The 26,520-nt window shown below is 39.3% G+C and overlaps 1 protein-coding gene and 1 pseudogene across 4 annotated transcripts in view; one reads left to right on the forward strand and one right to left on the reverse strand.

Moving 5' to 3' along the window:
• Positions 1 to 577: 577 nt before the first annotated feature.
• Positions 578 to 1,533, reverse strand: LOC308343305 (phosphoserine phosphatase-like; annotated as a pseudogene). The gene is made up of 2 exons: positions 1,474 to 1,533; positions 578 to 1,241 (listed from the first exon to the last, which is right to left on the reverse strand). The product of its transcript is annotated as a phosphoserine phosphatase-like (transcript).
• Positions 1,534 to 6,339: 4,806 nt separating this feature from the next.
• Positions 6,340 to 26,520, forward strand: part of POC5 (POC5 centriolar protein) — a 41,459-nt gene continuing 21,278 nt past the window's right edge. Inside the window, exons 1-7 of one of the 3 annotated variants that reach the window (XM_080804911.1) lie at positions 6,340 to 6,590; positions 7,666 to 7,711; positions 10,236 to 10,331; positions 18,967 to 19,108; positions 21,467 to 21,553; positions 23,937 to 24,142; positions 26,003 to 26,179. In XM_080804911.1, the coding sequence (XP_080661037.1) occupies positions 10,248 to 10,331; positions 18,967 to 19,108; positions 21,467 to 21,553; positions 23,937 to 24,142; positions 26,003 to 26,179 (696 nt within the window). In that variant the 5' untranslated portion in view covers positions 6,340 to 6,590; positions 7,666 to 7,711; positions 10,236 to 10,247. Of the gene's footprint in view, positions 6,694 to 7,665; positions 7,712 to 10,235; positions 10,332 to 18,966; positions 19,109 to 21,466; positions 21,554 to 23,936; positions 24,143 to 26,002; positions 26,180 to 26,520 lie in introns of all 3 variants that reach the window. The other 2 variants (XM_080804912.1, XM_080804913.1) reach the window with 2 other exon arrangements.

Raw genomic sequence — 26,520 nt, forward strand, 5'->3', positions numbered from 1 at the left:
CATTGAAAAAAGAGGGAAGATAAAAAAGAAAGGAAGGAAGGAAGTGGGGGCATAATTTAGAATTGCATAGGTCTTTTTTTTTTCTGATACATGGATATACTTTTATTTACCTACCAAAGGGAAAACCAATGTTCACTAAAAGCTGTTTAACCTATATTCCCAAGAGTGAAGGTGTTTAATTTACTATCTACCTTTAAAAGGCTTCAAATAAAATACAACTAGGAGAATAAACAAAGAATTCAGATTATAAAACTCTCCAGATAATTAATTGTCATAACAATATTGGGACTGCAGTTTAAAAAAGCAATTTTCCATAATTTACTTGGAAGTACAGATAAACAGTACCAAATCTATATACTAAGTTATAATAGGCACTTGTAAGCAAACAGTATCAAACTGTATAACTTTCTTTTTTAATTTTTATTTTAAGTAGGCTCCACACCCAACATGGGGCTTGAACTCATGACCCTAAGATCAAGAGTCACATGCTCTACCAACTAGCCAGCCAGACATCCCTCAAACTGGATAACTTTTAAAAATTAACCTAAAATTGTTAAGATCTGTACGAAAATTGATATTATTTTTCAAGTTCTCCCAAAAGCTCCACAAAATCAGTTATGCACCATTCTGTTTTATCTCTTACTTGTTGTCTGATCACATTTCCTCTAAATGTAATGGAAACATCAGCAGTAAGAAAGGCTTCCAGGTCTGTGGCTCCATCTCCAATCATAACTATTTCCTTTGAATGAAATTTTTCCTTCACAAGTTTAAGAACTTTTCCTTTCCCACCAGATCTGGCTGTTGGCTGCCTCATCAAAACCTGCTTATTCACCATCAAAGTAGAAGTTCAGCCTACTGGCAAATATGTTAGTCTATGGGATACTGAACTTTGAAGCAACATGCTCTACAATCCTTGTAAAGCCACCAGATAAGAGGAAAACCTGAACATTTCGCTCTTGCAGGCAACCTACTAGCTCCCTTATGCCCTGAGTCACGTGTTGGAGTGTGGGAGGGTCTATACTATGAGCCTTCACACCTGCTGCGGGGAGTACCGGATGAGAGCTAAGAGTTCTGTGAGGGCCCCCATGAGAGGCACTGCCCCACCCACAGCTCACCGTTGTCATTTCTGACAGCGCATCATCAACTCCACAGAATTTGGCTAGCTCACCAATTCCATCTTCTCTGAGGATTGTGCTAGCCACATCAACACACACTTCATCAGTAGGACAGAAAGGTTTTCTCTTCCCTCACTCTGAAAGGGAGACCATCCCTGGAAGAATTTTCCTTGTTTCTCCAGGGTTGAATTCCTAGGAGATGACACTCTTCTCTTCCTGCTTCATTCCTGACTAAAAATGCAGTGTCAAGTTCTGACTACAAACTTCTTCATGAGAGATTTTGTGGGTTAGGGAAGAGCAGGAGCCCGCGCTGCTGCTCCTTCCTGGGCCCCTCCCCACACCCCCCACCACCTCTCACCTTCCACCTCCCACCTCCTGGGCTTCTGCAGCTATAACCCCCAGACTGCAGGGGGCCCATGGCTGGCTCTGAGGTTCAGTACCAGAATCCCAAGAGAGGTGACCTGTGCAGACCTGCAGAGCTTTTACCAAACAATCATATGAAATCTGTTGATAAGTGCAGTGGCTTCTGGTAGGTTTTGCATGTGCATTCCTAGACTCCAATGGCATAGATTCTTATCACTGGGCTGAATTACCCTGATTTGCAAACCCATCTCAGAACCCCTAAAGACCCAAGAATACAGCATCTGTGTAGCACTCAAAACATCAGTGGGACTCACTAACCTTGTTCTCTGAAAAACGAATTAATCCTGCCTCTCACGGTAAGACCTAGATGGTTTCATCCCAGAAAAAGAAATCCTAAGGGTAGGGAAGATTTTACATGGTGAGAGGATGCTAATGGAAAGGGTCCAGGATGAATCGGTAAATAATTAGGAAGAACAGAAGGCTGATGAGGAAGCTAAGAAATGAACACCCTTCTGCAATAAAAGGGCCAGGGAGTGGGCCCAGATTTGCAACTAAAGAAAAACAAATCTATTTCTTTCTAGACCTTATTTTTCTCCATAAAATCACAGTGATGGGCTAAATTACAGTTGCTACCCTAGGACAAGTCATTAGTGTTAAAGATTCTCAAGTTGAGGAATGTCCAGCTAAACAAATCATAGGGTAAGGAGACTGAAGCCCTTTTAGATGAATCAGGGATGACCTGAAAAAGAAACGAGTTTCAAATCAGTCTCCTAACCCAGGTCTAGCAAAAATGACAGGGATTTCAACTCCTGCCACCACGAATACTAAGTGTTCCCAACAGGTAATGAGAGCCAGAAAAGCTTCCTGCTGACTTCTTGGAAAAGGTTATGAATTCAAACCCTATGTGATTTTGCCTCACTTTAAAAAAATTTCTAAATAATCTCACATATGTTACCTCTCAACAGCGTCATATATCCATCTATACCCACCTAGAAGTGATATTAGAGTGATGGCTGTAACAGACTAACCCCAAAATACAATGACTTTAAGGGAAAAACATTTTTTTTTAAAAATATTACAGAACTGGCAAAGGAGTTCTATTCCACATGATCATTCAACACAGTGGGGAAGCAGAAGGCTCAGAAAAAACATAAATAAAGTCTTAAGTTAGTACATTTCACTTCCATACATATTCTATTGCCTCACTTAACTGCAAAGTAGACTGGCACACGTATTCTAACCAGGCGGACATCTCCCCAGCTTCAAGAGGGTATAATTTTCGTAGATAGATAGTTGATTCAGGTTCAGGTTCAGATTTAGTTTTGAGAAGTTTTATTATTTTCTCAACTTTAAAAAAACAAGGCTTAGGCTCATGAAAGATATAAAGCTTCCCTAAAGTTGTACACCTCGTACATGAACAATTTAAAGATCCTAGATCTTCCAAGTTTAGGAGGGCTTTGAAAGCTACATAACACCACAGAAGATTTTAGAGAAAGAAGACATACAACGCAATGTTTTTTTTAAGAAGATAATTTATCAGTATTGTGAAGGGTAAACTGTAGAAAGAAGATATGAAGACATGCAACTATACAAACAATGTAAGCCAAACTCAACAATTGCTGAATCTAAAACGGTGGTGATTCAAAGATGAAAGATTATTAGAGCAGAGAGGTTCAGAGTTTAGGGCCCGTGGAAACGCCTCCATATTGTCAAACTCATCAGTCACTTCACTGCCATTTTACTGAAGCCTCTCCAGGTTCTTCTCCCACTTCTCTGGCCCCTCCTTCTTATTCTCCTTTGCTGCTCCTCCACTGATATCAATTCCTAAACATTAGCTGACTCCAGGGTTTCATTCTGAACCCTGTTTTCTATTCATCTTCCTCTCCCCATTCCCTGCCCACCCTCCAAGGCTCTTTCATCTAGGTCCTCAGCTTTAAATTGCTCTTATCCGTTATCTCTTACAGGGTAAATCTACATAACACACCACCCAAAACACAGTGCCTTTCAACAGTCAATGTTCTTTGAGCTCAACACTCTGCAGCCTGGTCTGGTGGTCCTGCCATCTTTGACTGCACTTAAGTACTGTCTGGGTGTCCCCTGGCTATAGACTGATCTCAGAAGGCCTCCACTGGGATGACCAGGCCCATCAAGTCTAATACACTTGTCTTTCATCTCCAACTGACTAGTCTAGGGATGTTCCCATGATCATAAAAGAGGGCAAGAGTAAGCCAAGCCAATCACACAAGTGTCTTCAAAGCCTTGGCTTCCATCATGTTTGTTAACATCCCAATGGCCATTAATGAGAGGGCATGGTAAAGGACATTGATATGGGAGAGATGAAGAAGTAGAGTCATTCTGAAGTTCTCTACAGATCTATATGCAAAGCCACCCCAGTTTATTTCTCTGAGTCCTGATCTCTTCTGAGCTCTAGACATGTATGCCAAATGGCCTAATGGACAGTGCTCTTGCATATATTTAGGCATTTCAGACAGCATATTTGAAATTGAACTTTTCTTGAGTGCCATGGTTCAGTCGGTTAAGTGTCTGCCTTCAGCTCAGGTCATGATCCCCTGCTCAGTGGGGAGCCTGCTTCTCCCTCTGCCTCTGCTGCTCCCCCTGCTTGTGTTCTCCCTTTCTCTCTTTCAAATAAATAAATAAAATCTTTTTTAAAAATAAAATAAAACAGAACTGAATTTTCTTTTCCAACTGATTCTCAGTAACACCTCCATCTTCTTCCACGTATCTCTTTCTCCTATAAGGACACTAGCTATTGGACACTAGCCCCTACCCCAATCCAGAACAACCTAATTTTAACTTGATTACATTTGCAGAGACCCTATTTCCAGGTAAGATCATATTCACAAATAGTAGGGGTTAGGACTTGAATATCTTTTTTGGAGGACACCATTCAATCCATAACTGCCAGGTTGTTCTCAACAGAACATACTGAGTGATAAAAACATGGATTTGAGAGTCTGGACTACCTCGATCGGAACACCAGTTCTGTTCTTATTGGCTATGTGATCCTAGACAAGTCACATAAATTCTCTGAACTTCAGTTTTCATATTTGTAAAACAAGGATGGGTATAACATCTATATTATAGAAATAATCTGAGGATTAAATGAGTTAATGAGTGCCAGAACATAGTAACACATGTGTGTTTATTAGATAAAATAAGTTCTTTACTCATTCATCCTCAGGTCTCAGCTTAAATGTACCTTCTCAGACAGCCATTTCTTGATTTCCCCTCTCTTCAAACATAATTCATAATTTTTTACTCTCATGTGTGGGTTCCCAATTCTATGAGGGCAGACTGTGTCTATTTTGTTTACCACTGTATTCCTAGCACCAACAAAACGTTTTGCATACAATGAATGTTAAGTAAATGTTCTTGAATGAATAATTATGGAGGGTTCAAGCTGGCAATTTAATTATCGTGAGTTTGGGGGTGCTTGATTCTCTCTCTCCAACTCCCTCCTCTCCCTTCTCTAAGAAGCGTAGGAAAGGAATCAGTTTCAAATTCATAACATCCAGATTAGGTTTGATATCTTTCTCTCTGCAGCTTCACAGAAGAATGGAGATGTCTTAACCAGTGGTTTTCTATAAAATCTACTCCCTAAAAGAGAGAAGACAAAGAAGAGCAACATGGAGCCAAAGTGGCAGGAGAGCAAAAGGATAAGTGCATTAGTAATGATCACAGTGTATGCAGTCACCAGGTGGCAATTCAATTAAAAAACACCAATCTAAACCAGTTATGAATTCATACGCATTAATAGGAATGTGTTCTGTTTATAATAACCATGGGATAGAGGGGACTGGGGGGAGGAACACAAGCATAGCTCGTGCCAGAGAAACTGCCAGCTCTTCCTCATTGTTCGTACAAGTAGAAGTCTGGTTCTACCAACAGGTAGGAAGATAAGAGCCAGGTTTTGCCATTTTTATCTACAGAAACAAACAAACAAATAAAAAAATTCAGATACTTCACCCTCCAGATAACAAAGGGAGTCTGAAAACTCACCCAGATCTCATTACTTGATCTCCAGATTGGGGCGCGTCCTTTGCAACCTGGATCCTAAGATACCTTTAACCACATCTGTTGCCAATACAAATTGAAAGACTAGTAGTTCTGATATTGTGTGGTAGGTATTTTAGATATATTTACTCATTTAATCTTCCTACAGCCCTATTATGTGGGTAGCATTATCCAAGGTGACTGAACAGGCGATAGAGCCAGGATATAATTATGATCTGATTATTATAGGGTTCATAATCACTTCTCCAGAAGGGCCCGACTTGCAATTTGACACCCTTGCGGTTATTAGTAAAACCTAGTCCAGCAGTTTCTTAAATCGTGGTCCGCTGAACCCTGCGTCGAAAACAATGGTAGGCTTTGTTAAAAATTCAGATTCCCTGGCTCTAAGACGGAAGGAATCAAGGAATCAAGGGTGGGAGTCAGAAAAAGCACCTCCAAGTGATTCTGTTGCAGGACGTTATGGACGCAGATGATTCTTATGCACGAGGACCTCACGCACTGGCCTCGGGTACTATCGAAAGTTGACAACATACCGCCCTGGCTGACTTGAGCCCAGCTTGCCATCCTCTAACCAAATCTGGTCCCAGAGCCACCTCAGTCGCAGCCGCAGTCGGAAACTAAGCACGCGCAGTACTTAGCTCTCAGAAGCTGGGTGGCTCCCTAAGGCCCCGCCTCCTCGTTACACGCCTGCGCTGGGAGCAAGGCTCTCCCTAAGTAACCTAATGCAGGCCTCTCCCCGCCGCGCTCCAGAGCCCCGCCCCCGAGCCTGGGACCAATCAAATTCCAGATTGCTGAAGTTCGGGGCCAATGCACAGGGCCGTCTTTTATTCCTTTCTGGAGTTTGAAACTGTCAGGTCGCTGCCAAGGGAGCCGCTTTACCGCTGTTGTTTCGAGGAGAAGGAGAGGCAGGCGTCTGGGTTTGTGTAGAGCCGCGACTGTGGGTAGTGGCGCCCCCGACGGAAAGAGTGGAGTGGGGTTGAAACTGCCTCGGCTCCGGTTTCCGCTCCCGGGACTCAGTACGGAGCCGGTGGCGTCTTCCCCGAGACGTGGGCTGTGTGCTCTTCTGCGGGTCGCAAGGTGCAGACGTTTTCCCTCCGAGGGGTCCGGGAACAGAGGACAGGAGTGAGGGGTACTTGAAGTATAGCGGTTACTGTCGCCATAGGTTCCGGTAATTTAAAACGTAAGGGGGAAAATAACCATGGCTAACGCTTTTTTAAGAGTGTGATTCAAACTACGGTGGGAAAGAAGGTGATCGAAGAGAACTTCCAGCCCTTCCAGAACTTCATACCTGGTGTTCTCTGCTTCTAGTCCCTTACGTGGGGCGGGGCTGGCGCATCCCCTCTCCTTTCCTGCAGCTAAGATGGGTGAAGAGCGCGGGGACGTCACCCTGATGCCAGCTTGCACGTTAATTCACTCTTCCTGTCTCTTGGGGTTACATTTCCAGATACTTACCAAGACGTACTTTGATTTCTCTGGCAATCGAGAAGTACCCAGAACTTATCTCGTGGTTTCTGGTATCTTGGGTTAGAAAGTATTGGAAATTTAGTGAACTGATTCACATCTGCTACCCATTAAAGCAAGCTTCATTTTTCTCCTTTCTGAACCTAGAAACAGTAAGAAAATGCTGCGGTTGTAGAGTTTCAAAGAAACTGTTGTACCTTGCTGGCATCAAAGCAGGGCGGATGGAAGGCTTAATGTCATATTTTCCAAAAATACAGTAGTTGTTTTGTGGCTGCAGTGTCTATTCAGAGACTCTTTTTGAATTCTGACCCAACTTTTCAACTTATTTCTTTATTGAAAAATCAGCACCAGCCCACCTCCACTCCTGCTTTCTATAGGGCATGCGAATACATCCTGAAAGAAGTGAATGAATATAGAAATTAACCAGGTTACCAGGGTGGTGGATTTGACGTCCATGAAGCAGCCCTTCCTTGCTGGGCATGTGTGTGCTTATTTTATCCTCCCTAATTGGCTTAACTAAAGACAGCCATGCTGCGACTTAGTTTACTTACCAGGTGTGTACACAGGAATACTTAATGAATAAAGCTAAGTTTCCATGAACGAATCCCAACCTATGTTTCCTTTCTAATATTGTACTTTTCCCTGTATCTGACTTTTCTACTTGAATTTTCTTAATTCATTTGTTTTTCAGGCCACTGTGATTGAGACGTGTTTCACCTTCCACTGAAATTGTTCAGGTAAATGTCTGCAACTTCCTTACTGCGGTATTCAGGAGACCCCGATTTTCATCTTTCTTTGGCATCTGACTAAAGCATTCCCTTCCCCAAGTTTTTATGATGCTTTTCTTTCTGATAATTCTAGCACTCTGACTTCCTTTTCTGTCTTTGCTGGCTCTTCTCTTAGAAGAGCTAAATTAGAAACACTAAATGTTAGTGTTTCTGGTTTTTAATCTCCTTCCACTACTGTAGTAGGCCTTTAACTTTGTTAGCTTTATAGACCCCTCTGAACACATATTAGAAGCTAAGGATCCTCAGGACACCTGGGTGTCTCGGTCAGTTAAGCGGCTGCCTTTGGCTCGGGTCATGATCCCAGGGTCCTGGGATCAAGTGCCACATCAGGCTCCTTGCTCAGTGGGAATCCTGCTCCTCTCTCTATCTGCTCCTCCCCCTGCTTGTACTTTCTCTCTCTCTCTGACAAATAAATAAAATATATTTTTTTAAAAAGCTAAGGATCCTCTTACTAGAAAAACACACATACGCATTCATTCTAAAAATATTGCATATAATTTGGGTGTATGGACCTCAGAATGAGAACTCTTTCTGACACTCCTTTTCATACGTGATCTTATCCTTTCCCATTTTCAGTATTTCCCGTTATGCTGATGATTCCTCAAACTTTATCTCTAGCCTGTACCTCCAGGGCAGAGCCCCCTCACTGCTTAACTCCAGAAAGCACCATTCACATTGTAGCCCTTGTGAATGGCAGTCTTTGGTGTATAGTGTAATGGTTGTGGCCATATCCTGCATATCTAAAGCTTCACTTCCTGTCTCAGATGCCTCACACCCAACTCCTCTGATACTGAACCCATTGTCCTCCCCCTGCCCAACCTGCTTACCTTCCTACATTTCTTGCCTTGGAGAGTGGCACTATTATGTGTCTGATTACCAAGCCGGAAATCTGGAAGCTGCCGACATTACAATACAAGCCTAATCATGTCATCACTTGTTTAAAACATTGCAGTAACCTCTTTAAGGTAAAAAACACATTTTTTTGACCTGACATAAACATGACCTTCCATGTTCTGGCTGCCCGTTTCCTTGCCTGTTCAATCCTTTGCCAAGCCTTGCTCTGCACTCTTCGCTTCAGCCTTACAAACCACTTATGTTCCTGGCATACACACCCATGCCTCTGTGTCGGCTTCTGCTGCTCGAATGCCTAACACATCCTCACAGCTTTTATCTGTTAGATCTCAATACCTGGTTCATCTTTTCCGTGAAAACCTACTCTGGTTCCATTCCACTTCTTCACCCTCATGATCCCACCCCATGAAAAATAGCTACTCTTTCCTCCCTACTTTGTACCTCTGTTGTTTTAGGGTGTACTGGCTTTTTTTTTTTTTTTTTTTTAGTTAGTCATTTATATTTTATGTATGTCTGGCTGTCTCTACAGATTATAATCCATGAGGACAGGACTTTTCATCTTACGTTCCTCACCATTGTCTTCCGTATAGCTGTGTTCAGATAGTTTGAATAGTCACTACTTGTCCTTTATGGTTTTTTTTTAAAGATTTATTTATTTATTTTAGAGAGAGAGAGAACCCAAACGATCAGGGGGAGTAGGGGGGAAAAGAGGGAGAGAGAATCCCAAGGAGACTCCACGCTGAGCGCAGAGCCCAACATGGGTCTCAGTCCCAGGACCCCAAGATCATGACCTGACCCCAAATAAAGATTCAGACACTCAACCGAGCCTCCCAGCTGCCTCACTACTTGTCCTTTAAATAATTTGTTTACTAAAAGTGCAAACAATAATTTGTTTACTAGAAATTTTATTTTTTTGGTTAAGGCTTTTAACAGTTTTTCTATGGCATATAGGAATCTGTTGTTCTGTACAGTCTTGCTTTTCTTAAAATATTCCCAAATGTTAAAGTTTCTCAAGCAAAGCATTTGCACAAATCGTTCATTCTCTCTTGGTTCAGTATCTTACAGGAAAACATACAGCACACAGATTGCCACACATTGCTCAAGAATGCTGATCATGGGACGCTGGGTGGCTCAGTTGGTTAAGCATCTGCCTTCAGCTCAGGTCATAATCCCAGGGTCCCAGGATTGAGCCCTGCATCCAGCTCCCTGCTCTGTGGGGAGTCTGCTTCTTGCTTCTCCTTCTGCTCCCCCCCCCCACCCCGCCCCACCTCATGTGCTCTCTCTTGTTCACTCTCAAATACATAATAAAATCTTAAAAAAAAAAAAAAAGAACAATGATCTCAGTCTGTTCTCAACAGACCCCATTGAGGATGTGTCTGACAAGCTCCCATTTCTCTTTAACCTTTCATAGATTTGTGTCATCTTCTTTACTATATTAAAAACTCACTGCTGTTGGGAATTGAGTCTTTTACTTTTTTTTTAACTAGTTATTTGTGGATGCTCAATATGTTGAGTGATTTTAACATTTCACAGGATTATTATTTACAGGATAGGATGTGTGTATATGTAGAGAACATGTTATTTTAGTTTAAATATCAAGTGATTTTCTATTATGTTGTAGTGTTTGTGTAGAATGTCATCAGATGAGGAGAAAGGCTCACTTCCCGTTATACAGAATGACTCTGAGCGGGGCAGTTCTGTCTCTTCAGATCTTCAGGTAGGAAGACATGTCTAAATTTGTCATGACTTATCTATTTTAAACAAGGGACAATATGAGGGAAAACTAGGAATACATTTTTCCCTTATTCGTGCCATTTACATTTATAATTATGTTTTATATATAGTGTATATCAAATTATAATAATATCAGATGTCAAGAATTCACAGACTTTGGGACACACATACCTTACATTGTTTGAACCTTTCAGAAAATAGTCATGAACTCTTCACTTTTCATGCAAAAGATTCAAACGGTGCAATGAGAGAAGCTGGAAATCTCAAGAAACTTTTTTCTGAAGGTTTTCTCATTATAGGTCTCTCTTCTGAATGCTGCTTTCACTTTAATGCAAATTAGTATAATATCAAACCACCCAGAGTTCTGGGGACCTAGATTCCCTCATGTTCTGCTTAAGGTTCTAATCCTTGTTGCTACAACGTTCAGCACATTCTGCTGCGCAGGACCTGGATGGTGACAGATAAATGGTGTGGTTTTTTAATGAACTCTTTTACATTTATTTCTAAATGTTTATTATTGGAAATGTGGGTTCAGATTTCTAGAGTAGATTTTTAAGTGTGAGAGCCTGATACATATCTTGAATTTTATAGTTATATCAGTTACAAGGGGGAAACTGGATGTTATGTTTATGCTTCAATAGAGTAAATTGTTTTTGACACTGTAATATGAGAAAAGTTTTAAGAAGATATTTTATGAAACATATGTGTTCCTTTAATTGAAATTACAGATTTAGAAATTGGGAAGCTATTGAAAAAATAGCTGTGACTTTTTATTAGGGTAAAAGTAGTCTGGAATTGTTATGTACATGTTTCATCCTTGCCTTCCGTTTGGATGTACTTCTACCTACTCCTGTCTTTTAAGGGAACAGTGCTTTCCTGAATTTTTTTTTAATAATCTTTTTAAATTTTAATAAACATATAACATATTTTTATCCCCAGAGGTACAGGTCTGTGAATCGCCAGGTTTACACATTTCACAGCACTCATCATAGCACATACCCTCCCCAATGTCCATTTCCCCACCACCCTTCCTGAAGTTTTTATCTCTAACTTTCCAAACTTCCTTCAGAACAGAACTGATTAACTCATTTATACTTTTGATATTGTGATTTATAATAAATATATTTTGATCTTCATCCCTATTTTTTGTACACAGTTTCAAAAACCTTTGAAATTTCTTAAATAATGAGAGTGATAAATGTGTTACACTACAAGGTGACTTTTGGACCCCACCTGAAAATAGAGGCTGGTTGCTGAGGAGCCAACCACATGTTTAGAGTTGGAACTTTTAGACCCGCCCACCCTGAGCTCCAGGAAGGCTTGGGCTTGCTACTGGTGTCTGAGATTGGGGGAGGTGAAGTCTTATGGCACTGAGCCCTTACTGTGTGGAATCTGCTGCTATCTGCAGTGGATAGTGTCAGAACTGAGTTGAATTGTAGGACACTCAGCTAGTGACTGAGAATAGCTTGTTGCTGGTGGGGGAAAAAACCCAGATATTGTAAACCTTTAAAAAATGTAAACACTTTATGAGTTCCCAGGTTGTCATTTTGTCAGGAGACAAAGCTGTACATCAAAAGAATAAATCTCCAGAGTAGAAAGGCAATATTGATTTATTTATTTTTATTTTTTAAAGATTTTATTTATTTATTTGACAGAGAGAGACACAGCAAGAGAGGAAACACAAACAGGAGGAGAGGGAGAAGCAGGCTCTCCGCTGAGCAGGAAGCCCGAAGCAGGGCTTGATCCCAGAACCCTGGGATCAGGACCTGATCTAAAGGCAGAGGCTTAACGAATGAGCCACTCAGGTGCCCAGTATTGATTAATTTTGATCCTTAAATAAAAAATAGCCCATTACGGGGTGCCTGGGTTGCTCAGTGGATTAAGCCTCTGCCTTTGGCTTGGGTTGTGATCCCAGGGTCCTGGGATCGAGCCCCACATTGGGCTCTCTGCTCAGTAAGGAGCCTGCTTCCTCCCCTCTCTCTGCCTGCTTCTCTGCCTACTTGTGATCTCTGTCTGTCAAATAAATAAATAAAATCTTTAAAAAAACAAAAATAGCCCATTTGCCCCATATCTACATATATGAAACAAAAATAGTTGTTTAAATACCTGATATTTTCATCTTACCTAAGATAAGTTAACATACGTACAGAGAACTGATATATCAGGCAGGAAGTTGTAATAAAATAACTCTGATTGAGCAAAGCTGAATTGGCTAAATCTAGTGATAACTGCCCCCAATTAAAAAGTTAATTGACCTCATACATTTCAACCAGGTTCAAAAGGGAAGAAGGGATGCAAAAGTAAAACTACAGTAATAATTTTATTTTATTTATTTATTTATTTTTAAAGATTTTATTTATTTATTTAACAGAGAGAGATCACAAGTAGGCAGAGAGGCAGGCAGAGAGGGAGAGAGGAGGAAGCAGGCTCACCACTGAGCAGAGAGCCCGATGTGGGGCTTGATCCCAGGACCCTGAGATCATGACCCGAGTCGAAGGCAGAGGCTCCAACCCACTGAGCCACCCAGGCACCCCTACAGTAGTAATTTTAAATACCATACTCCATTTTCCCTGAAATCTTTGTCTTTGAGTTAGTATAATGGTCTAAATTTTGCCCAAAAGAAACTCAGAAAAGTGTATCTTCAGTATTCCAAAAATTTAAATACTTCCTGGGTTTTCAACTCAAATTATATGTAATCACATAATAAAGTACAAAGTTAGTAAAACATTAAAAAAATATTAACCTCAAGTACCCTTTATTGTTTCTAGGTATTGATATACTTTAATAAAAAATAATACGTTTACTAATAAAATTAAAAGTTAATTGACCTCAAAATACAAATACAGGATAGTCACTATATTGGTTTGCTTGGGCTGTCACAACAAAACACCATAGACTGGGTGGCTAAAAGAACAGAAATTTATTTTCTCGTAGTTCTGAATGCTGGATGTACCAAAGCTACGTTTGGCATCCGTTTCTGGTGGGCTTCATTGAGTCCTCAACATGGCCTTTCGTAAGTGCACATGCATGGGCCGAGAGAGAACTCTCCATCTTCTCATCTTAAAAGGACACTAATCCTAACATCAGCCCCACTCTTAGGACCTTATGTAACCTTAATTACTTTAGAGTCCCCATCTCCAAATATAGCTGCTCTGGGGAGTCAGGTTTCAATATGTGAATTTGGAGAGGACACAGACATTTGGTCTATAACAGCCACATTTTTATATGTTCTCAGCCAAAATTAAAAGTTTATTTTGGCTCTTTGGAAAGTATAATAGTGTGTTGTTTTGGCCACTTTAACAGGAACCAAATAAGATTTGCTTAAGTGAATTACTTAAAAGCCTGAGCTGATACATAGACTCATGTAAGTCAGAGCTGATAGTCTTGAGGTCACCCCAAGACCCAGTCTCTTTCTTGTGTTGCTCTGCCATGCCCTAGGGTGTTGAAGAGGTTTGTATCATTGGGTGCTAGCTCACCACCAACTCTAACCAGGAGAAGGGCTGAGTTGGAAGCAAGAAGCTTCCTTTCTAAGGACAGGACCTGAAGTTGTACACATCATTTATACCTGGACCTCATAGACCAGGTCTCTTGGCCATACCTGCTGAAGGGGAGGTTGAGAAATGTTGCTGGGTGGCCTTTTCCCCTGGTCGGACCCTGAGGTTTTAGTAACTTAAAGGAATAAAGGGAAAACAGCTGCTGCTGGACTGTTAAACTTCTCTGTGGCAGGGAGTTACTGAACTTGAAATGTTATGTATTTTGTTAGGACTGACTCAGGTTTACAGAAACCAGTAGACCAGTATTTCCTTTTATTGTAATAACTGGGAAACTGATGTGATTTAAGGTTTCAGAATCTTAAGTTTAGGAATTTAAAATTTAAGATATTTAAATCTATTTAAAGAATTACAGTTATTTTTGTCAACATGAAAATTAAATATATCTGTAATAGTCTAAATCACTTTATCTCTAATAAGAGCCTCCTGCTTTAGTGTTAAGTGATAAGAATATTTAAATCTATGGGATGCCAGGGTAGCTCAGAGAGTTAAGTGTCTGCCATTGGCTCAGGTCATGGTCCCTTAGTCCTGGGATCAAGTTCTGTCTTGGGCCCCTTGCTCAATGGGGAGCCTGCTTCTCCCTCTGCCTGCTGCTCCCACTGCTTAATGTAAGCATGCTCTCTCTGACAAATAAATACATTTAATTTAAAAAAAGAATATTTAAATCTATTTTAAGAATTATAGTTATTTTTGTCAACATAAAAATTAAATGTATTTCTGGGGCGCCTGGGTGGCTCAGTGGGTTAAAGCCTCTGCATTCGGCTCGGGTCATGATCCCGGGGTCCTGGGATCGAGCCCCGCATCGGGCTCTCTGCTCTGCGGGGGGCCTGCTTCTCCCACCTCTCTCTCTCTGCCTGCCTCTCTGCCTACTTGTGATCTATGTCTGTCAGGTGAAGAAATAGAATCTTTAAAAAAAAAAAAATTAAATGTATTTCTGATGGTTTAAATTGTTTTTTCTCTATTAAGAGCCCCCTGCCTTGGTGATAGGATCATGTCAAATACTGACTTTTATTTTCTGTCAGGAAATGTAAATTTAAAATTCAGACATGTGTTTATTATTATGACATCTCTAACAAAGGAGTTGACAGTGGCAATATGAAGGGGGGATTCTTTTTAAAGATTTATTTATTTATTTTAGGGGGTGGGGAGGGGCAGCAGGGGAGAAGGAGAGAATCTCAAGCAAGTCCTCTGCTGAGTGGGGGCGCCCCATGCAGAGTTTGATACCACGCCCCAAATTCTGATGATTGAATTTTCTTTCTAATGATTCTCCCTTTGGAGTATCTGTTTCTCTTCTTCCCTTAGCCGTGACATGTAAAGAGCTGTGTTTGCTGTGACTTAACATTTACTTTTTATAAGTAATCTATGTTAAATATGCAAATCAAGACTGAAACTGAAACCAGGTCACTTCTTTACATTTAATTACCCTAAAGACTTAAAATTTTCAAACATATGCCAGCATAAACCATCTTTACAAAACAATTTTACTTCAAATTCCAGTAGGAAAAGGCTAAAGCAGAAATATAATTGTATAGATTTATGTTATAAATGCAAATTTGTGACATTTACTTCTTACAGACTCAGTTAGGAAAAACAATGAGGCTGCTTTTATGAATGCACATTTGATGTTAATGGATAATAGAAGACCAGCATAGTTTGATGAGCTTAAGTGACCTTTTTGCTTCTATATGTTATTTGGGATACGTGATATCAAGAAAATTCTAGTTTTTTTTTTTTTAAGATTTTTTTAAATTAACATATACATATGTGTATATATATATAATATTTATTAATATAGTACTTGCTTCAGGGGTACAGGTCTGTGAATCATCAGTCTTACACAATTCACAGCACTCACCATAGCACATACCCTCCCCAATATCCATGACCCAACCACCCCATCCTTCCCACCCCCTTCCCCTCCAGCAACCCTCAGTTTGATTCCTGAGATTAAGAATCTCTTACGGTTTGTCTCCCTCCCCAGTCCGATCTTGTTTCAAAAAAATTCTAATTCTTTTTTTTTTTTAAAGATTTTATTTATTTGCCAGAGAGAGAGAGAGAGAGAGAGAACACACACAAGCAGGCAGAGAGGCAGGCAGAGGCAGTGAGAGAAGCAGGCTCCCTGCCAAGCAAGGAGCCCGATGTGGGACTCGATCCCAGGACCCTGGGATCATGACCTGAGCCGAAGGCAGCGGCTTAACCAACTGAGCCACCCAGGCGTCCCAAGAAAATTCTAATTTTTAATGTAAGTAGTTGAAAACGGTAGCTTTTTTGTTTTGTTTTGGGTTTTTTTAGTATAGTTGACACACAGTGTTATGTTAGTTTCAGGTGTTTAACATAGTGATTCAGTTTCTCTATGCATTATGAAAAATTGGAAGCTTTTTAAAAGCATATCTCATCTTCAAATAAACTGATCCAAAGCATAGAAAATGATTGACAGAAAATTTTTGATTGAGTGTTCAATCACCAACAAAATCTGTCACTTCTTCAAACTTTATGTAATAAATTAAAAAATCACAGAAGAAGCACCCAGAAGACTCAGACTTGGAATAAGTGCTGAAACTCTTTTATTATGATAAGCATGTAACATGGTCTGAAGTCGTTTGCTACTGCAGTGCTAGCTCAATACTCATGTAAGGAGGGACGGGAGCCATCAGATGTGCTTGAGTTTGAGTGGTTTGAAATTGTTGTGGCCACATGTGTTACAGTTGTGCATTCCTCTGTACAAGTTACATGAACATACATGTATAGATGTGAATTCAAAACAGAAAATAAACTTGTGCAGAGCTACAGTCATTCTAATCCATGACACGTTGACAAGACCTTGACATGTACATCAATGGGAGAAGGAGCTTTATTCCAACCAACACAAAAATTTAAGAATGTATACTTTTTTGATTCTGTTAAAATTTAGCATTTATGGTAATGCATACTCCTTTTATTACTGTTTCTAAAAGAGCTAAATAGCTTAAAAATGAAATTTGAAGAAAACATTATGGATCCCTTTAAACACCTCCTTGGAAGCTAGTTTGAAATGCATTGATATCGCCTACTGCTGCAGTATTCAAGGTAGTTTGGACTATAGAACTCTTGAGTGCAGTTACATTTGTTCCTTTGGGAAACACCAAGACACTTAATTTGTTAACTGTGATACAATCATGGCTCAAAACTTGAGTGTGGTGGGCAGTTAAATACTCTTACTCATAGAAAACCAAAGGGAAAAAGTAAAGATTGCTAATTTTTGAATACCTATATCATATCATAATGGTTTTATTAAATATAATACTAGACAGGGGCACCTGGATGGCTCAGTGGGTTAAGCCTCTGCCTTCAGCTCAGGTCATGATCTCAGGGTCCTGGGATTGAGCCCAGCATAGGGCTCTCTGCTCAGCGGGAGCCTGCTTCCCCCTCCCTCTCTGCCTGCTTCTCTGCCTACTTGTGATCTCTCTCTCTCTCTGTCAAATAAATAAATAAAATATTTTATATATATAGAATATACATATTATACATATACATATACATATAATATACATACTATTTTGTATTGTATAATATGTATATTAACATACATAATCATATTATACACATATAATATACATAATATACATATGTATAGTATACATATACTATATACATATACATATATAGTATACTATATACTATATACATATACATATATACATATACATATACTATATACATATATAGTATACATATAGTATACATATGTATAGTATACATATGTATATTATGTATATTATATGTGTATAATATGTATATTATGTATACATGATATGTATATTATGTATATTATATATAACATGTTATATATAATATACATATTTTATGAGACTGACCTCTCTAATATACATATTTTATATATATAAAATTATATATATAAAATACTAGGCAGAATTCACTTAATTCACTTCAGCAGGTATTGACTAGGACCCTTCAAAGAGGTAGCTTTGACCACTGGTTATCTTCAAACCGAAGGTGAATCCAAATAATAAAACAGTTATGACTAATGAGATGATAGTTCTCTATCTGAGCTAAACAACTTCTTATGGAGAAAAATTAATACAAAGTAATCCTTTAGAATAATAACATTTAACATTCTTGAAAACCTGCCCCCAGTTTTATAATGCAAAGATATTCTCTGGGTCTGTGCAGAAGACTCTTAGAAATGACTCCTTTTAGTAGGAATATTTGTTACATTATGACCAATCCCTTGTGAATAGAGACTAAGTTCCACTATATTTTTTACTTCACAGGTATCATTTTTTGATTTGGCTAAAGAAAAAGCTAAGTATCTATGTTAGGAAATTCTAATTTTTTTTAAACCTGAGGAATATTTGCATAAGGTCTACACTTTGTCTCCTCTATTTTTTATCCCTCCTTTCTCATGTGCCATGAAGGTGTCAGCAGCTAGAGTGGAACAGGTTTGCATTCACATTCTTTTTATCTTCAGTATTTGTTCTCTTCCAATATTTCCCTTATACTCTTTCCATGCTGTGAAAAGAGACTCAGGGATGTTGCTGAGTGGCTCTTGTTGGATCGTGGCTGTTGGAAAGCCACAATCCAACTCCTTTTCATCCCTAGACTGTCCTATTGTGGAGTCTTTGGGAGCAACATCTTCAAACTAGGTTTCTGAAAAGCAGACAAGTGGCTAACTGTGTCTCTGCCTCCTGCAAGAAGCTGCCAATTGAGGGAGGGCTCTTCTGCCTTGGAGCTGCTGATTGGCTTCAGGCAACTACTCTAGGTTACCTTTGTGTCACCGATGCTAAATTGACATACTGAAGGAATCTGTATACTAAGGTCCTATCACTGGAAGAAATCTGGGTAGGTTTACTTGTTGGATTTGTCCTGTTTTTAAGAAAGTACACATTCCTTATGACATGGGAATACTATTTTGAGAACTGAAGTAGAGAACATTTTTGTTGTTGTTATTTGTTTTTTTGTTTTTGTTTTTTGTTTTTTTGAGAACATTTTTAATTGGGCCTTATTGTTCTTTGCCTGAATATCCACTGTGACTGTTGTAATACATTCTTTGTCCTTGGCTTCTCATAGGAAGAGTATGAAGAACTGCTTCGTTATGCTATCGTGACTCCAAACATTGAATCAGGTGCTCTACAGCCAGGTCATTCTAAGGGAGAAGTGGTACCAGATGTGCGGGTTCCTACTATTATTGATGATATTCTTCATAATCAAGGTTATGTATATTTTTAAAGATATCTCTCTTTTTTTTTAAAAGATTTTATTTATTTTATTTGACAGAGAGAGAGATCACAAGTAGGCAGAGAAGCTGGCAGAGAGAAGGGGGAAGCAGGCTCCCTGCTGAGCAGAGAGCCCGGTGCGGGGCTCGATCCCAGGACTCTGAGATCATGACCTGAGCCGAAGGCAGAGGCTTAACCCACTGAGCCACCCAGGCGCCCCAAAGATATCTCTTAATTTAAGATGTTACTGGGCTCATTAATGCTGTTGACTTAGGATTGCGGAAATGCTTCTCCAGTGATTGTTCTCAGTCCTGTGTATCACTATCATCTGGGGGGAACTTTTTCCATTTTAATGTTACTCTTGGCTCTTATATGACAGCTGGATTTTTATATGAACTTTGACTATTACTTTTATGAAAAACAATAGTGTTAAAGCAACATGGTAGTCATTATATATTGCTCAGTGGAATATACTGCATCTCTCCTTACTCCAGTCGTTTATATACCAGGATTATTTTGGAAACTAAATGCCCAAGGCATAAATAAATATAGGGAACCCTCAGAACCTTTTAAGTTTATGAGCCATTGCTAGGACTTTGTCGGCAGCATTTCTGTGAGTATGGAAGACTGGATTTTCACCACAAAGATGAACCCATTTTGGACTATGTCAGGAACAGAATTGAAAGCTAATACATACCAAGAAGTATATTGATAGATGAATGGAAGGTGGAAAAAGGAGATAAACCTCCTTTCACCTATCCATTCCTTATTCAGTAAAGTACAAGATCCGAAATAGCTCACCCTAAGTAAATATTCCTTTAAAGGGCACAGAAAGCCCTCCTAAGATGGGCCTGGCAGTGGGCAGGTACCAAAAATAGTCATAACTCCAAGGATCTCTCCTTGAAGGCACAGGGCACAGCGTACTCAGAGTCAGCAGGCTGGTGGGTTTATGGGATATTACAGCCCTGGTATTTGGTTCCTCTCCCTCTGTAGACATGGAGTTTCCATTGCTCTTCAGTCTTCAGCCTATTGCACTGGATCATCAAATAGGACCAGAACCTACCACTAAACATTCTAACACTGAACATTTTCTGCCCAAATTTTAACTGATTTCAAGAGATTGGACCCTGGGATTTATTCATTCTTCATCAGTGATCTTGACCATGTTTTGATTACACTGGGTACCTCAGCCTGTAGTTCCTGTTGAGCAAACCCAAAGTGCTGCCTACTATCTTATAAAATGTTTAATAATCAATCCATGTGTTTGCCTTCTGTGTCTCTACCCTTTTGATGATCACCAAAATCTTGTTTCCTTTTCCACTGGCTGCCCTACTACTGTACTATTGTTCCCAGTGACAATATGGGATTCCTTTCCTTGCCCCAGCTCCAACCTTTCAAGGTCATCACTTGGGATTCAAGACCCCTGTTCTTTTCTAGCATGCAAGATAGTATTTATTCATTAATACTCTACCTTTTTCACAAAGAGTTTGAGATCTAAGCATACAACATGCACTGAATTTAGATATCCCAATTCACATGTAGACTTGGTTAGAATTTATAAATTTATCATCCCATTTTCTCCTCTTGGTATTGCTGTTGCTTGGTATAAGGCTATGTGGAGGTTGGTAAAGTATACATAAGCCTCAAACACAGACATCCTTGTGAAGCTTTGCTGTTTTCTTTTCACCATGTATTGACTGAGGGTTCCTAAGGTGGAAGTGAGGCAGTCCCTGTTCTGGGGGAACTGCTGTCATTTTTGTTTGATTACAACTAGTGAAGAGCAGCAGGCGCCTGGAAATACCTCTGTTATAATATAGCACAGCTTTTTCTAAGTTCTTTTTTTTTTTTTTTTTTAAAGATTTTGTTTATTTATTTGACTGACAGAGATCACAGGTAGGCAGAGAGGCAGGCAGAGAGAGGGGGAAGCAGGCTCCCCGCTGAGCAGAGAGTCCAATGCAGGGCTAGATCCCAGGACCCTGAGATCATGACCTGAGCTGAAGGCAGAGGCTTAACCCACTGAGCCACCCAGGCGCCCCGTCTAAGTTCTAATGTCATTCATCCACTTAGTCTCTTAGTACGAATTGAATGCTATAGTAGGCTGAATTCTCTTTCATCTATATTTGGTGGGTAAAGTTGAGCTTCCTGATAATACAATAAGATGTTTTCTAGTCTCAGATTTTTTTCTTTCTTCTTATTCTTTGACTTAGTGTTCCTCTTTCCCCAGCATGTTGTATTTTGCTTGTTCTAAAATCTTAGATACTATTATCTTCTTAAATTAGGGATGTGCATTTAGGCATTTAATATGAGAGTTGTTTGGTTTAATAAAAAAAAATTTTTTTTAATTTTCTTTTCAGCAGGAAATAGCCCTGTAGTAAGAGAAACAAGGATGGAAGTTGGAAAAGGATGTGATTTAAATATTTCAAGTCATTCAAAGACAGATGGTATGACTTTTCCTTAGCTTCTTTTTATTAATATATGACATTGTGTGGTTTGGTGAAAAACATTTGTGTAGTAAGAGGAATAATTTCAGCATATTACTTATTGGCAGGATTTTTAAATTTGCTGTTGCTAATTTATTAGCTAATAACTGTGTAAAATAATTTCATAAAATTCTAAAATACTACAATTAAGACAGGTTAATCTATTATAGTGTGTGGCATCCTTTCTTAAAACTGCTAGGTTAGAGGGCAAATACTTTAGAAAAATTATTGGGATGTCAGAGAGTTTGGCCCATTTAAATGTTTTCATGAACCAGTGTGTTATTTCCCAACATTCAGGCATTTGTATATGATTTTTGTCCTATCTTCATACCACTTGTTCTTTTTGTGTTTTTTCTTCAGATATATTCATTTTTTGCTTAAATTCATTAAAAGGAAAATTCATATGTGCCATTGCTGATTATAGCATAAAACTCTAATATGCCCTTTTTATAAAAGAAAACAGTGATAAAAATAAATGAAACTAAAACATAGTTAATAAGTTTTGATTGAATATGGCTGGTGAATGTGTTGTGTTCAGCCTGAAGTCTGCTTTTTCTTTGTTGAAAGGAGAGAGGAGCAAGTGTTACAGAAGTTATAAAAGGATACTAGCACCAGACTGAAACTTTTCCTTTGACACAGAATGTTTTAAAATAATTAAAATAGAACATTTTCCTTGCCCTGTGACTCAGTGTTATATAATGTATGGGCCATTTAAGCCATCGCATAAGAAATGTCTTTACCCTTTAGTTTCCTCACTTGTAAATAAAAGGCTCGGGCAGTGTAATCCTTGGGGGACATTTCAAGTTCTTCATTTATGTGATTCTATTTTTAAAAAAGTGAATATATGTTTAAAAATAAAAAATAAAGGGGCGCCTGGGTGGCTCATTGGGTTAAGCCTCTGCTTTTGGCTCAGGTCAGGATCTCAGGATCTCAGGATCTCAGGGTCCTGGGATTGAGCCCCACATCAGGCTCTCTGCTCAGCGGTGAGCCTGCTTCCCCTCTCCCTCTGCCTACCTCTTTGCCTACTTGTGATATCTCTCTCTCTCTCTGTGTCAAATAAATAAATAAATAAATAAATATCTTTTTAAAAAGATAAAAAAATAAAATAAAAAATAAAAAGCAGAGCCTCTTGCATTTCCCACAAGTGCTGATCTTGGTGAAATCTAGTGAAAGAAAACATTCACGTACTTTGTCACTCTGCTTTTATTCTTCGGGATTATTCTTCAGAATAGGTAGGTAGTATCTCATATTTGACTAGCGTAAACCATTTGTTGATAAATTGTTTATGTAAAAAATATATAATAGGGAATGACTTTCCCTTTCACAAAGAATTCTTGATTTACTTTTAAGTAACAAGTTCTATACTAGCCTTATCTTTGTTTGACTCATCTCATTCACTAAGGAAGATAGGGAGGGCTTTTAATCTTGGTTGTTAGGACCCTCATACCAAAAGCGAAGTATGTGAGAAATGATGATAAATAGTCTCTAATTCCAACATGTACATGTGATAAAAGAGTAACCTTTTCTATTTTTTGCTTTTTAAAAGGAGATGCCAGTTGTTCTGGCTCTTTCACCCATCCCTCTATCCCCAACCCTTCCACCATGTGTAGGGGCAGAGGGTGGGAATTATGTATATGTATTGTATATATGGATATCCATATATACATATATAGATGTATATGTATGCATATATATGTACATATTTTCACCCATATGTTGAAGGCCAACAGTGTGCCTTACAACTGACTACCTGATTATCTGTACTAGTATGTACTAGTCTCTTTCTACTTAGAGAGTTGAATTTTAGTCGTGTTAAAACCCGTACCAGTGTTTTACATAAAATAATAATGACCTGTATACAACCACTGGGACCTTGGTTAGTTGCTTAACCCCTTCTGAACCTGTTTCCTCATCAGTGAAGTGGAGATAATAATGCCTGTCTCTCAGAGCAGCATGTATTAGGAGAGCTCATCTTTACAACACTTTTATTACAGGAACGTAGTAAGCACTTAGTAAATGTTGATATGATCATGCAGATGATAATACCTTCAGTTCACACTGGAACTGAATATATATGGAGCATCCTTGATTGGGACAGAGGTCATTTTGGGGGAGGGAGGGTAGGAGGCATCTTATGCTTGTCAGTCCTGAATCAGTGACAGGACTAAAATTACAGTATTAATTTCAGCCTAAGCGCAGTTTAAAAGTAAGTACACTGAGAGGTCATTTCTCTGCATTTTGCTCCACCTTGGTGAGTAATTGACATCTCACCCTCCATTAGAACTCCTTACATTTGGGTTATCCATCCTCCAGCCTGACCACAATACCTTTCCTTCTTCTACAGGGTCATCACCTCTGTCGTCACCGAGGAAACCCTCACACCCTGTCATGGATTTTTTCAGCTCTAACCTCTTAGGTGACTCTTCCTCACCAGCATCTATTTCTAGTCATGCAGACGTCCATGAAATCATTGTGAGCGATTTTCTTATTTCGGATGAAAACCTTCAGAAGATGGAAAATGTACTGGATCTTTGGAGTTCAGGGCTTAAGGTATTACACTTGTTCAGTTACAGTTGTTTAATATGTAGGATAACAGTTCTGCTTGTGATCCCACTACTCACTGTTTTCTTTGAATCAAAAGATTTTGTGAAAAGAACTAAAAACTAAAGTTTCCTGAGAAGATCAGTCCAGTGTTTTAAATCTGTATTTCTCAGTCTTTAATGTCCATACGGCTCATCGTGTTAAGCAGCAGCTTGTCGTTCAGCAGGTCTTGACCAGGGCCCTGAGAATATGCATTTCTGACAAGCTCCCAGGTGATTCTGCGAGTTCAGGATCCACACTTTGAATAGCATACTTTTCAGTAGAAAGAGCTACTATGGGTTTCCACTGGATTTCTCAGATTTTTGTTTTTTTAAAGATTTTTTTTTTTAAGATTTTATTTATTTATTTGACAGACAGAGATCACAAGTAGGCAGAGAGGCAGGCAGAGGGAGAGGGGGAAGCAGGCTCCCTGCTGAGCACAGAGCCCGATGTGGGGCTCGATCCCAGGACCCTGGGATCATGACCTGAGCCGAAGGCAGAGGCTTTAACCCACTGAGCCACCCAGGTGCCCCTGTTTTTTTAAAGATTTTTATTTATTTATTTGACAGACAGTTCACAAGTAGGCAGAGAAGCAGGCAGAGAGAGAGGAGGAAGCAGGCTCCCTGCTGAGCAGAGAGCCCGATGTGGGACTCGATCCCAGGACCCTGGGATCATGACCTGAGCCGAAGGCAGAGGCTTTAACCCACTGAGCCACCCAGGCGCCCCTTCTCAGATGTTTTAAAAGACTCAGCCTATGTGTGACAGAGACACCTAGCGAACCCTGACCATATCATAGCTGTGATGAAGGGAAACGTCTCCTTTTGTAGGAAACACAAGATCCAATTTTAGCAACGTGTATTCATTTTATAGCTGCTTTGAGCAGCCACGGTGTATAACTGCTAAGACTATAAAAACTGATTATTTTAGTGATATTATTGGCCTCTAAATAAAACAAAGTATTACAGAAATGGCTTTTCTTTTCTTTTCTTTCTTTTTTTTGCTATTTAATATATAATGCAGAAAATGACAGTTTTTCTGAAACATAGTTTGAGACAACTGATTTCACATTCACAGTGAAATTATGGTCATGAGAGTTCTATGGCATTTATATTTCTCTACTACTTAAAACTATAAATTTTAGGAATAATCTTTCAGTATCGTTGTTACCATTTTCCCCCTGTGGAACAGGTTTCATCCTTCTAATCATGGTGCGAGTCCAGTGGAGTAGCCACTGCAGGTCATTTAATTTGTTCTAGGTTCAGATAATCATATTGTTACCTAGTTTATTTGATAACATAATTATTTGGTATTTTTACTTATGCCAGTCAGTAGAGTGAAAAGGGGTCAGATTCAGCAGTTTGTTGTAAGATGTCCTTTGTGATAAATGATTTGGGGGAAGAAAGCATCAGTCCCCATGGTTTCCACTATCCACTTCTATCTAAGTAACTTCCCAGTCCTATGGCTGAGCCTTAGCCATACGCCTACATTTCTGCTTTCCCTGAGCCATCTTAATATGGACATTAAAGTCCTTGAATAAACAAAGTATCTGTTTACTAGTGAAGGAGACCTGAAGTTTTTTTTTAAGAACAACAAGGTTTCATACAAAATAACTTAAAATAGGAAAAAAATTCATTTCCCTAGTATGGCAAATGTGAACTGAGAACAACAATCACGGCTGTTGAACTTGAAGACATTTTCATTAGTGATTTTTATAAATAGCTCTTATGTTGATTGCTTGTTCTGATTATCTTTAATGTTTCTTAATTTTGGTATAATTTTAAGAAGCAATGTTAAACAAACTGCTTAACTGCTGGTGTATTTCTTTTTCAGACAAACATCATATCTGAACTAAGCAAATGGAGACTTAATTTTATTGACTGGCACCGAATGGAAATGAAAAAAGAGAAAGAAAAACATGCAGCACACTTAAAACAACTGTGCAACCAGATCAACAGCTTGAAGGAGCTGCAAAAAGCCTATGAAGTTTCCATTGGGAGAAAAGATGAGGTCTTCACTTTTAAATTTCTTTTTAAGTGAGATGCAATAAAGATCTTGCTAGGTAATAAGTGCCAGGAATGGATTAATTAGGGCATACAAGATACAAAGGGAAGATTGTTTCAGAAACTGGAAGAAACAAAAACAAAAACAGATGCATAGAGGGGTGCCTGGGTGGCTCAAGGTTAAAGCCTCTGCCTTTAGCTCAGGTCATGATCCCAGGGTCCTGGGATCGAGCCCCGCATCCAGCTCTTTGCTTGATGGGGAGCCTGCTTCCCTCTCTCTCTGCCTGCCTCTCTGCCTAGTTGTGATCTCTGTCTGTCAAAGAAATAAAATCTTTTAAAAAAAACAAA

The sequence above is a fragment of the Martes martes genome (genome assembly GCF_963455335.1).
Source record: "Martes martes genome assembly, chromosome: 5".
NCBI classification, from domain to species: Eukaryota; Metazoa; Chordata; class Mammalia; order Carnivora; family Mustelidae; genus Martes; species Martes martes.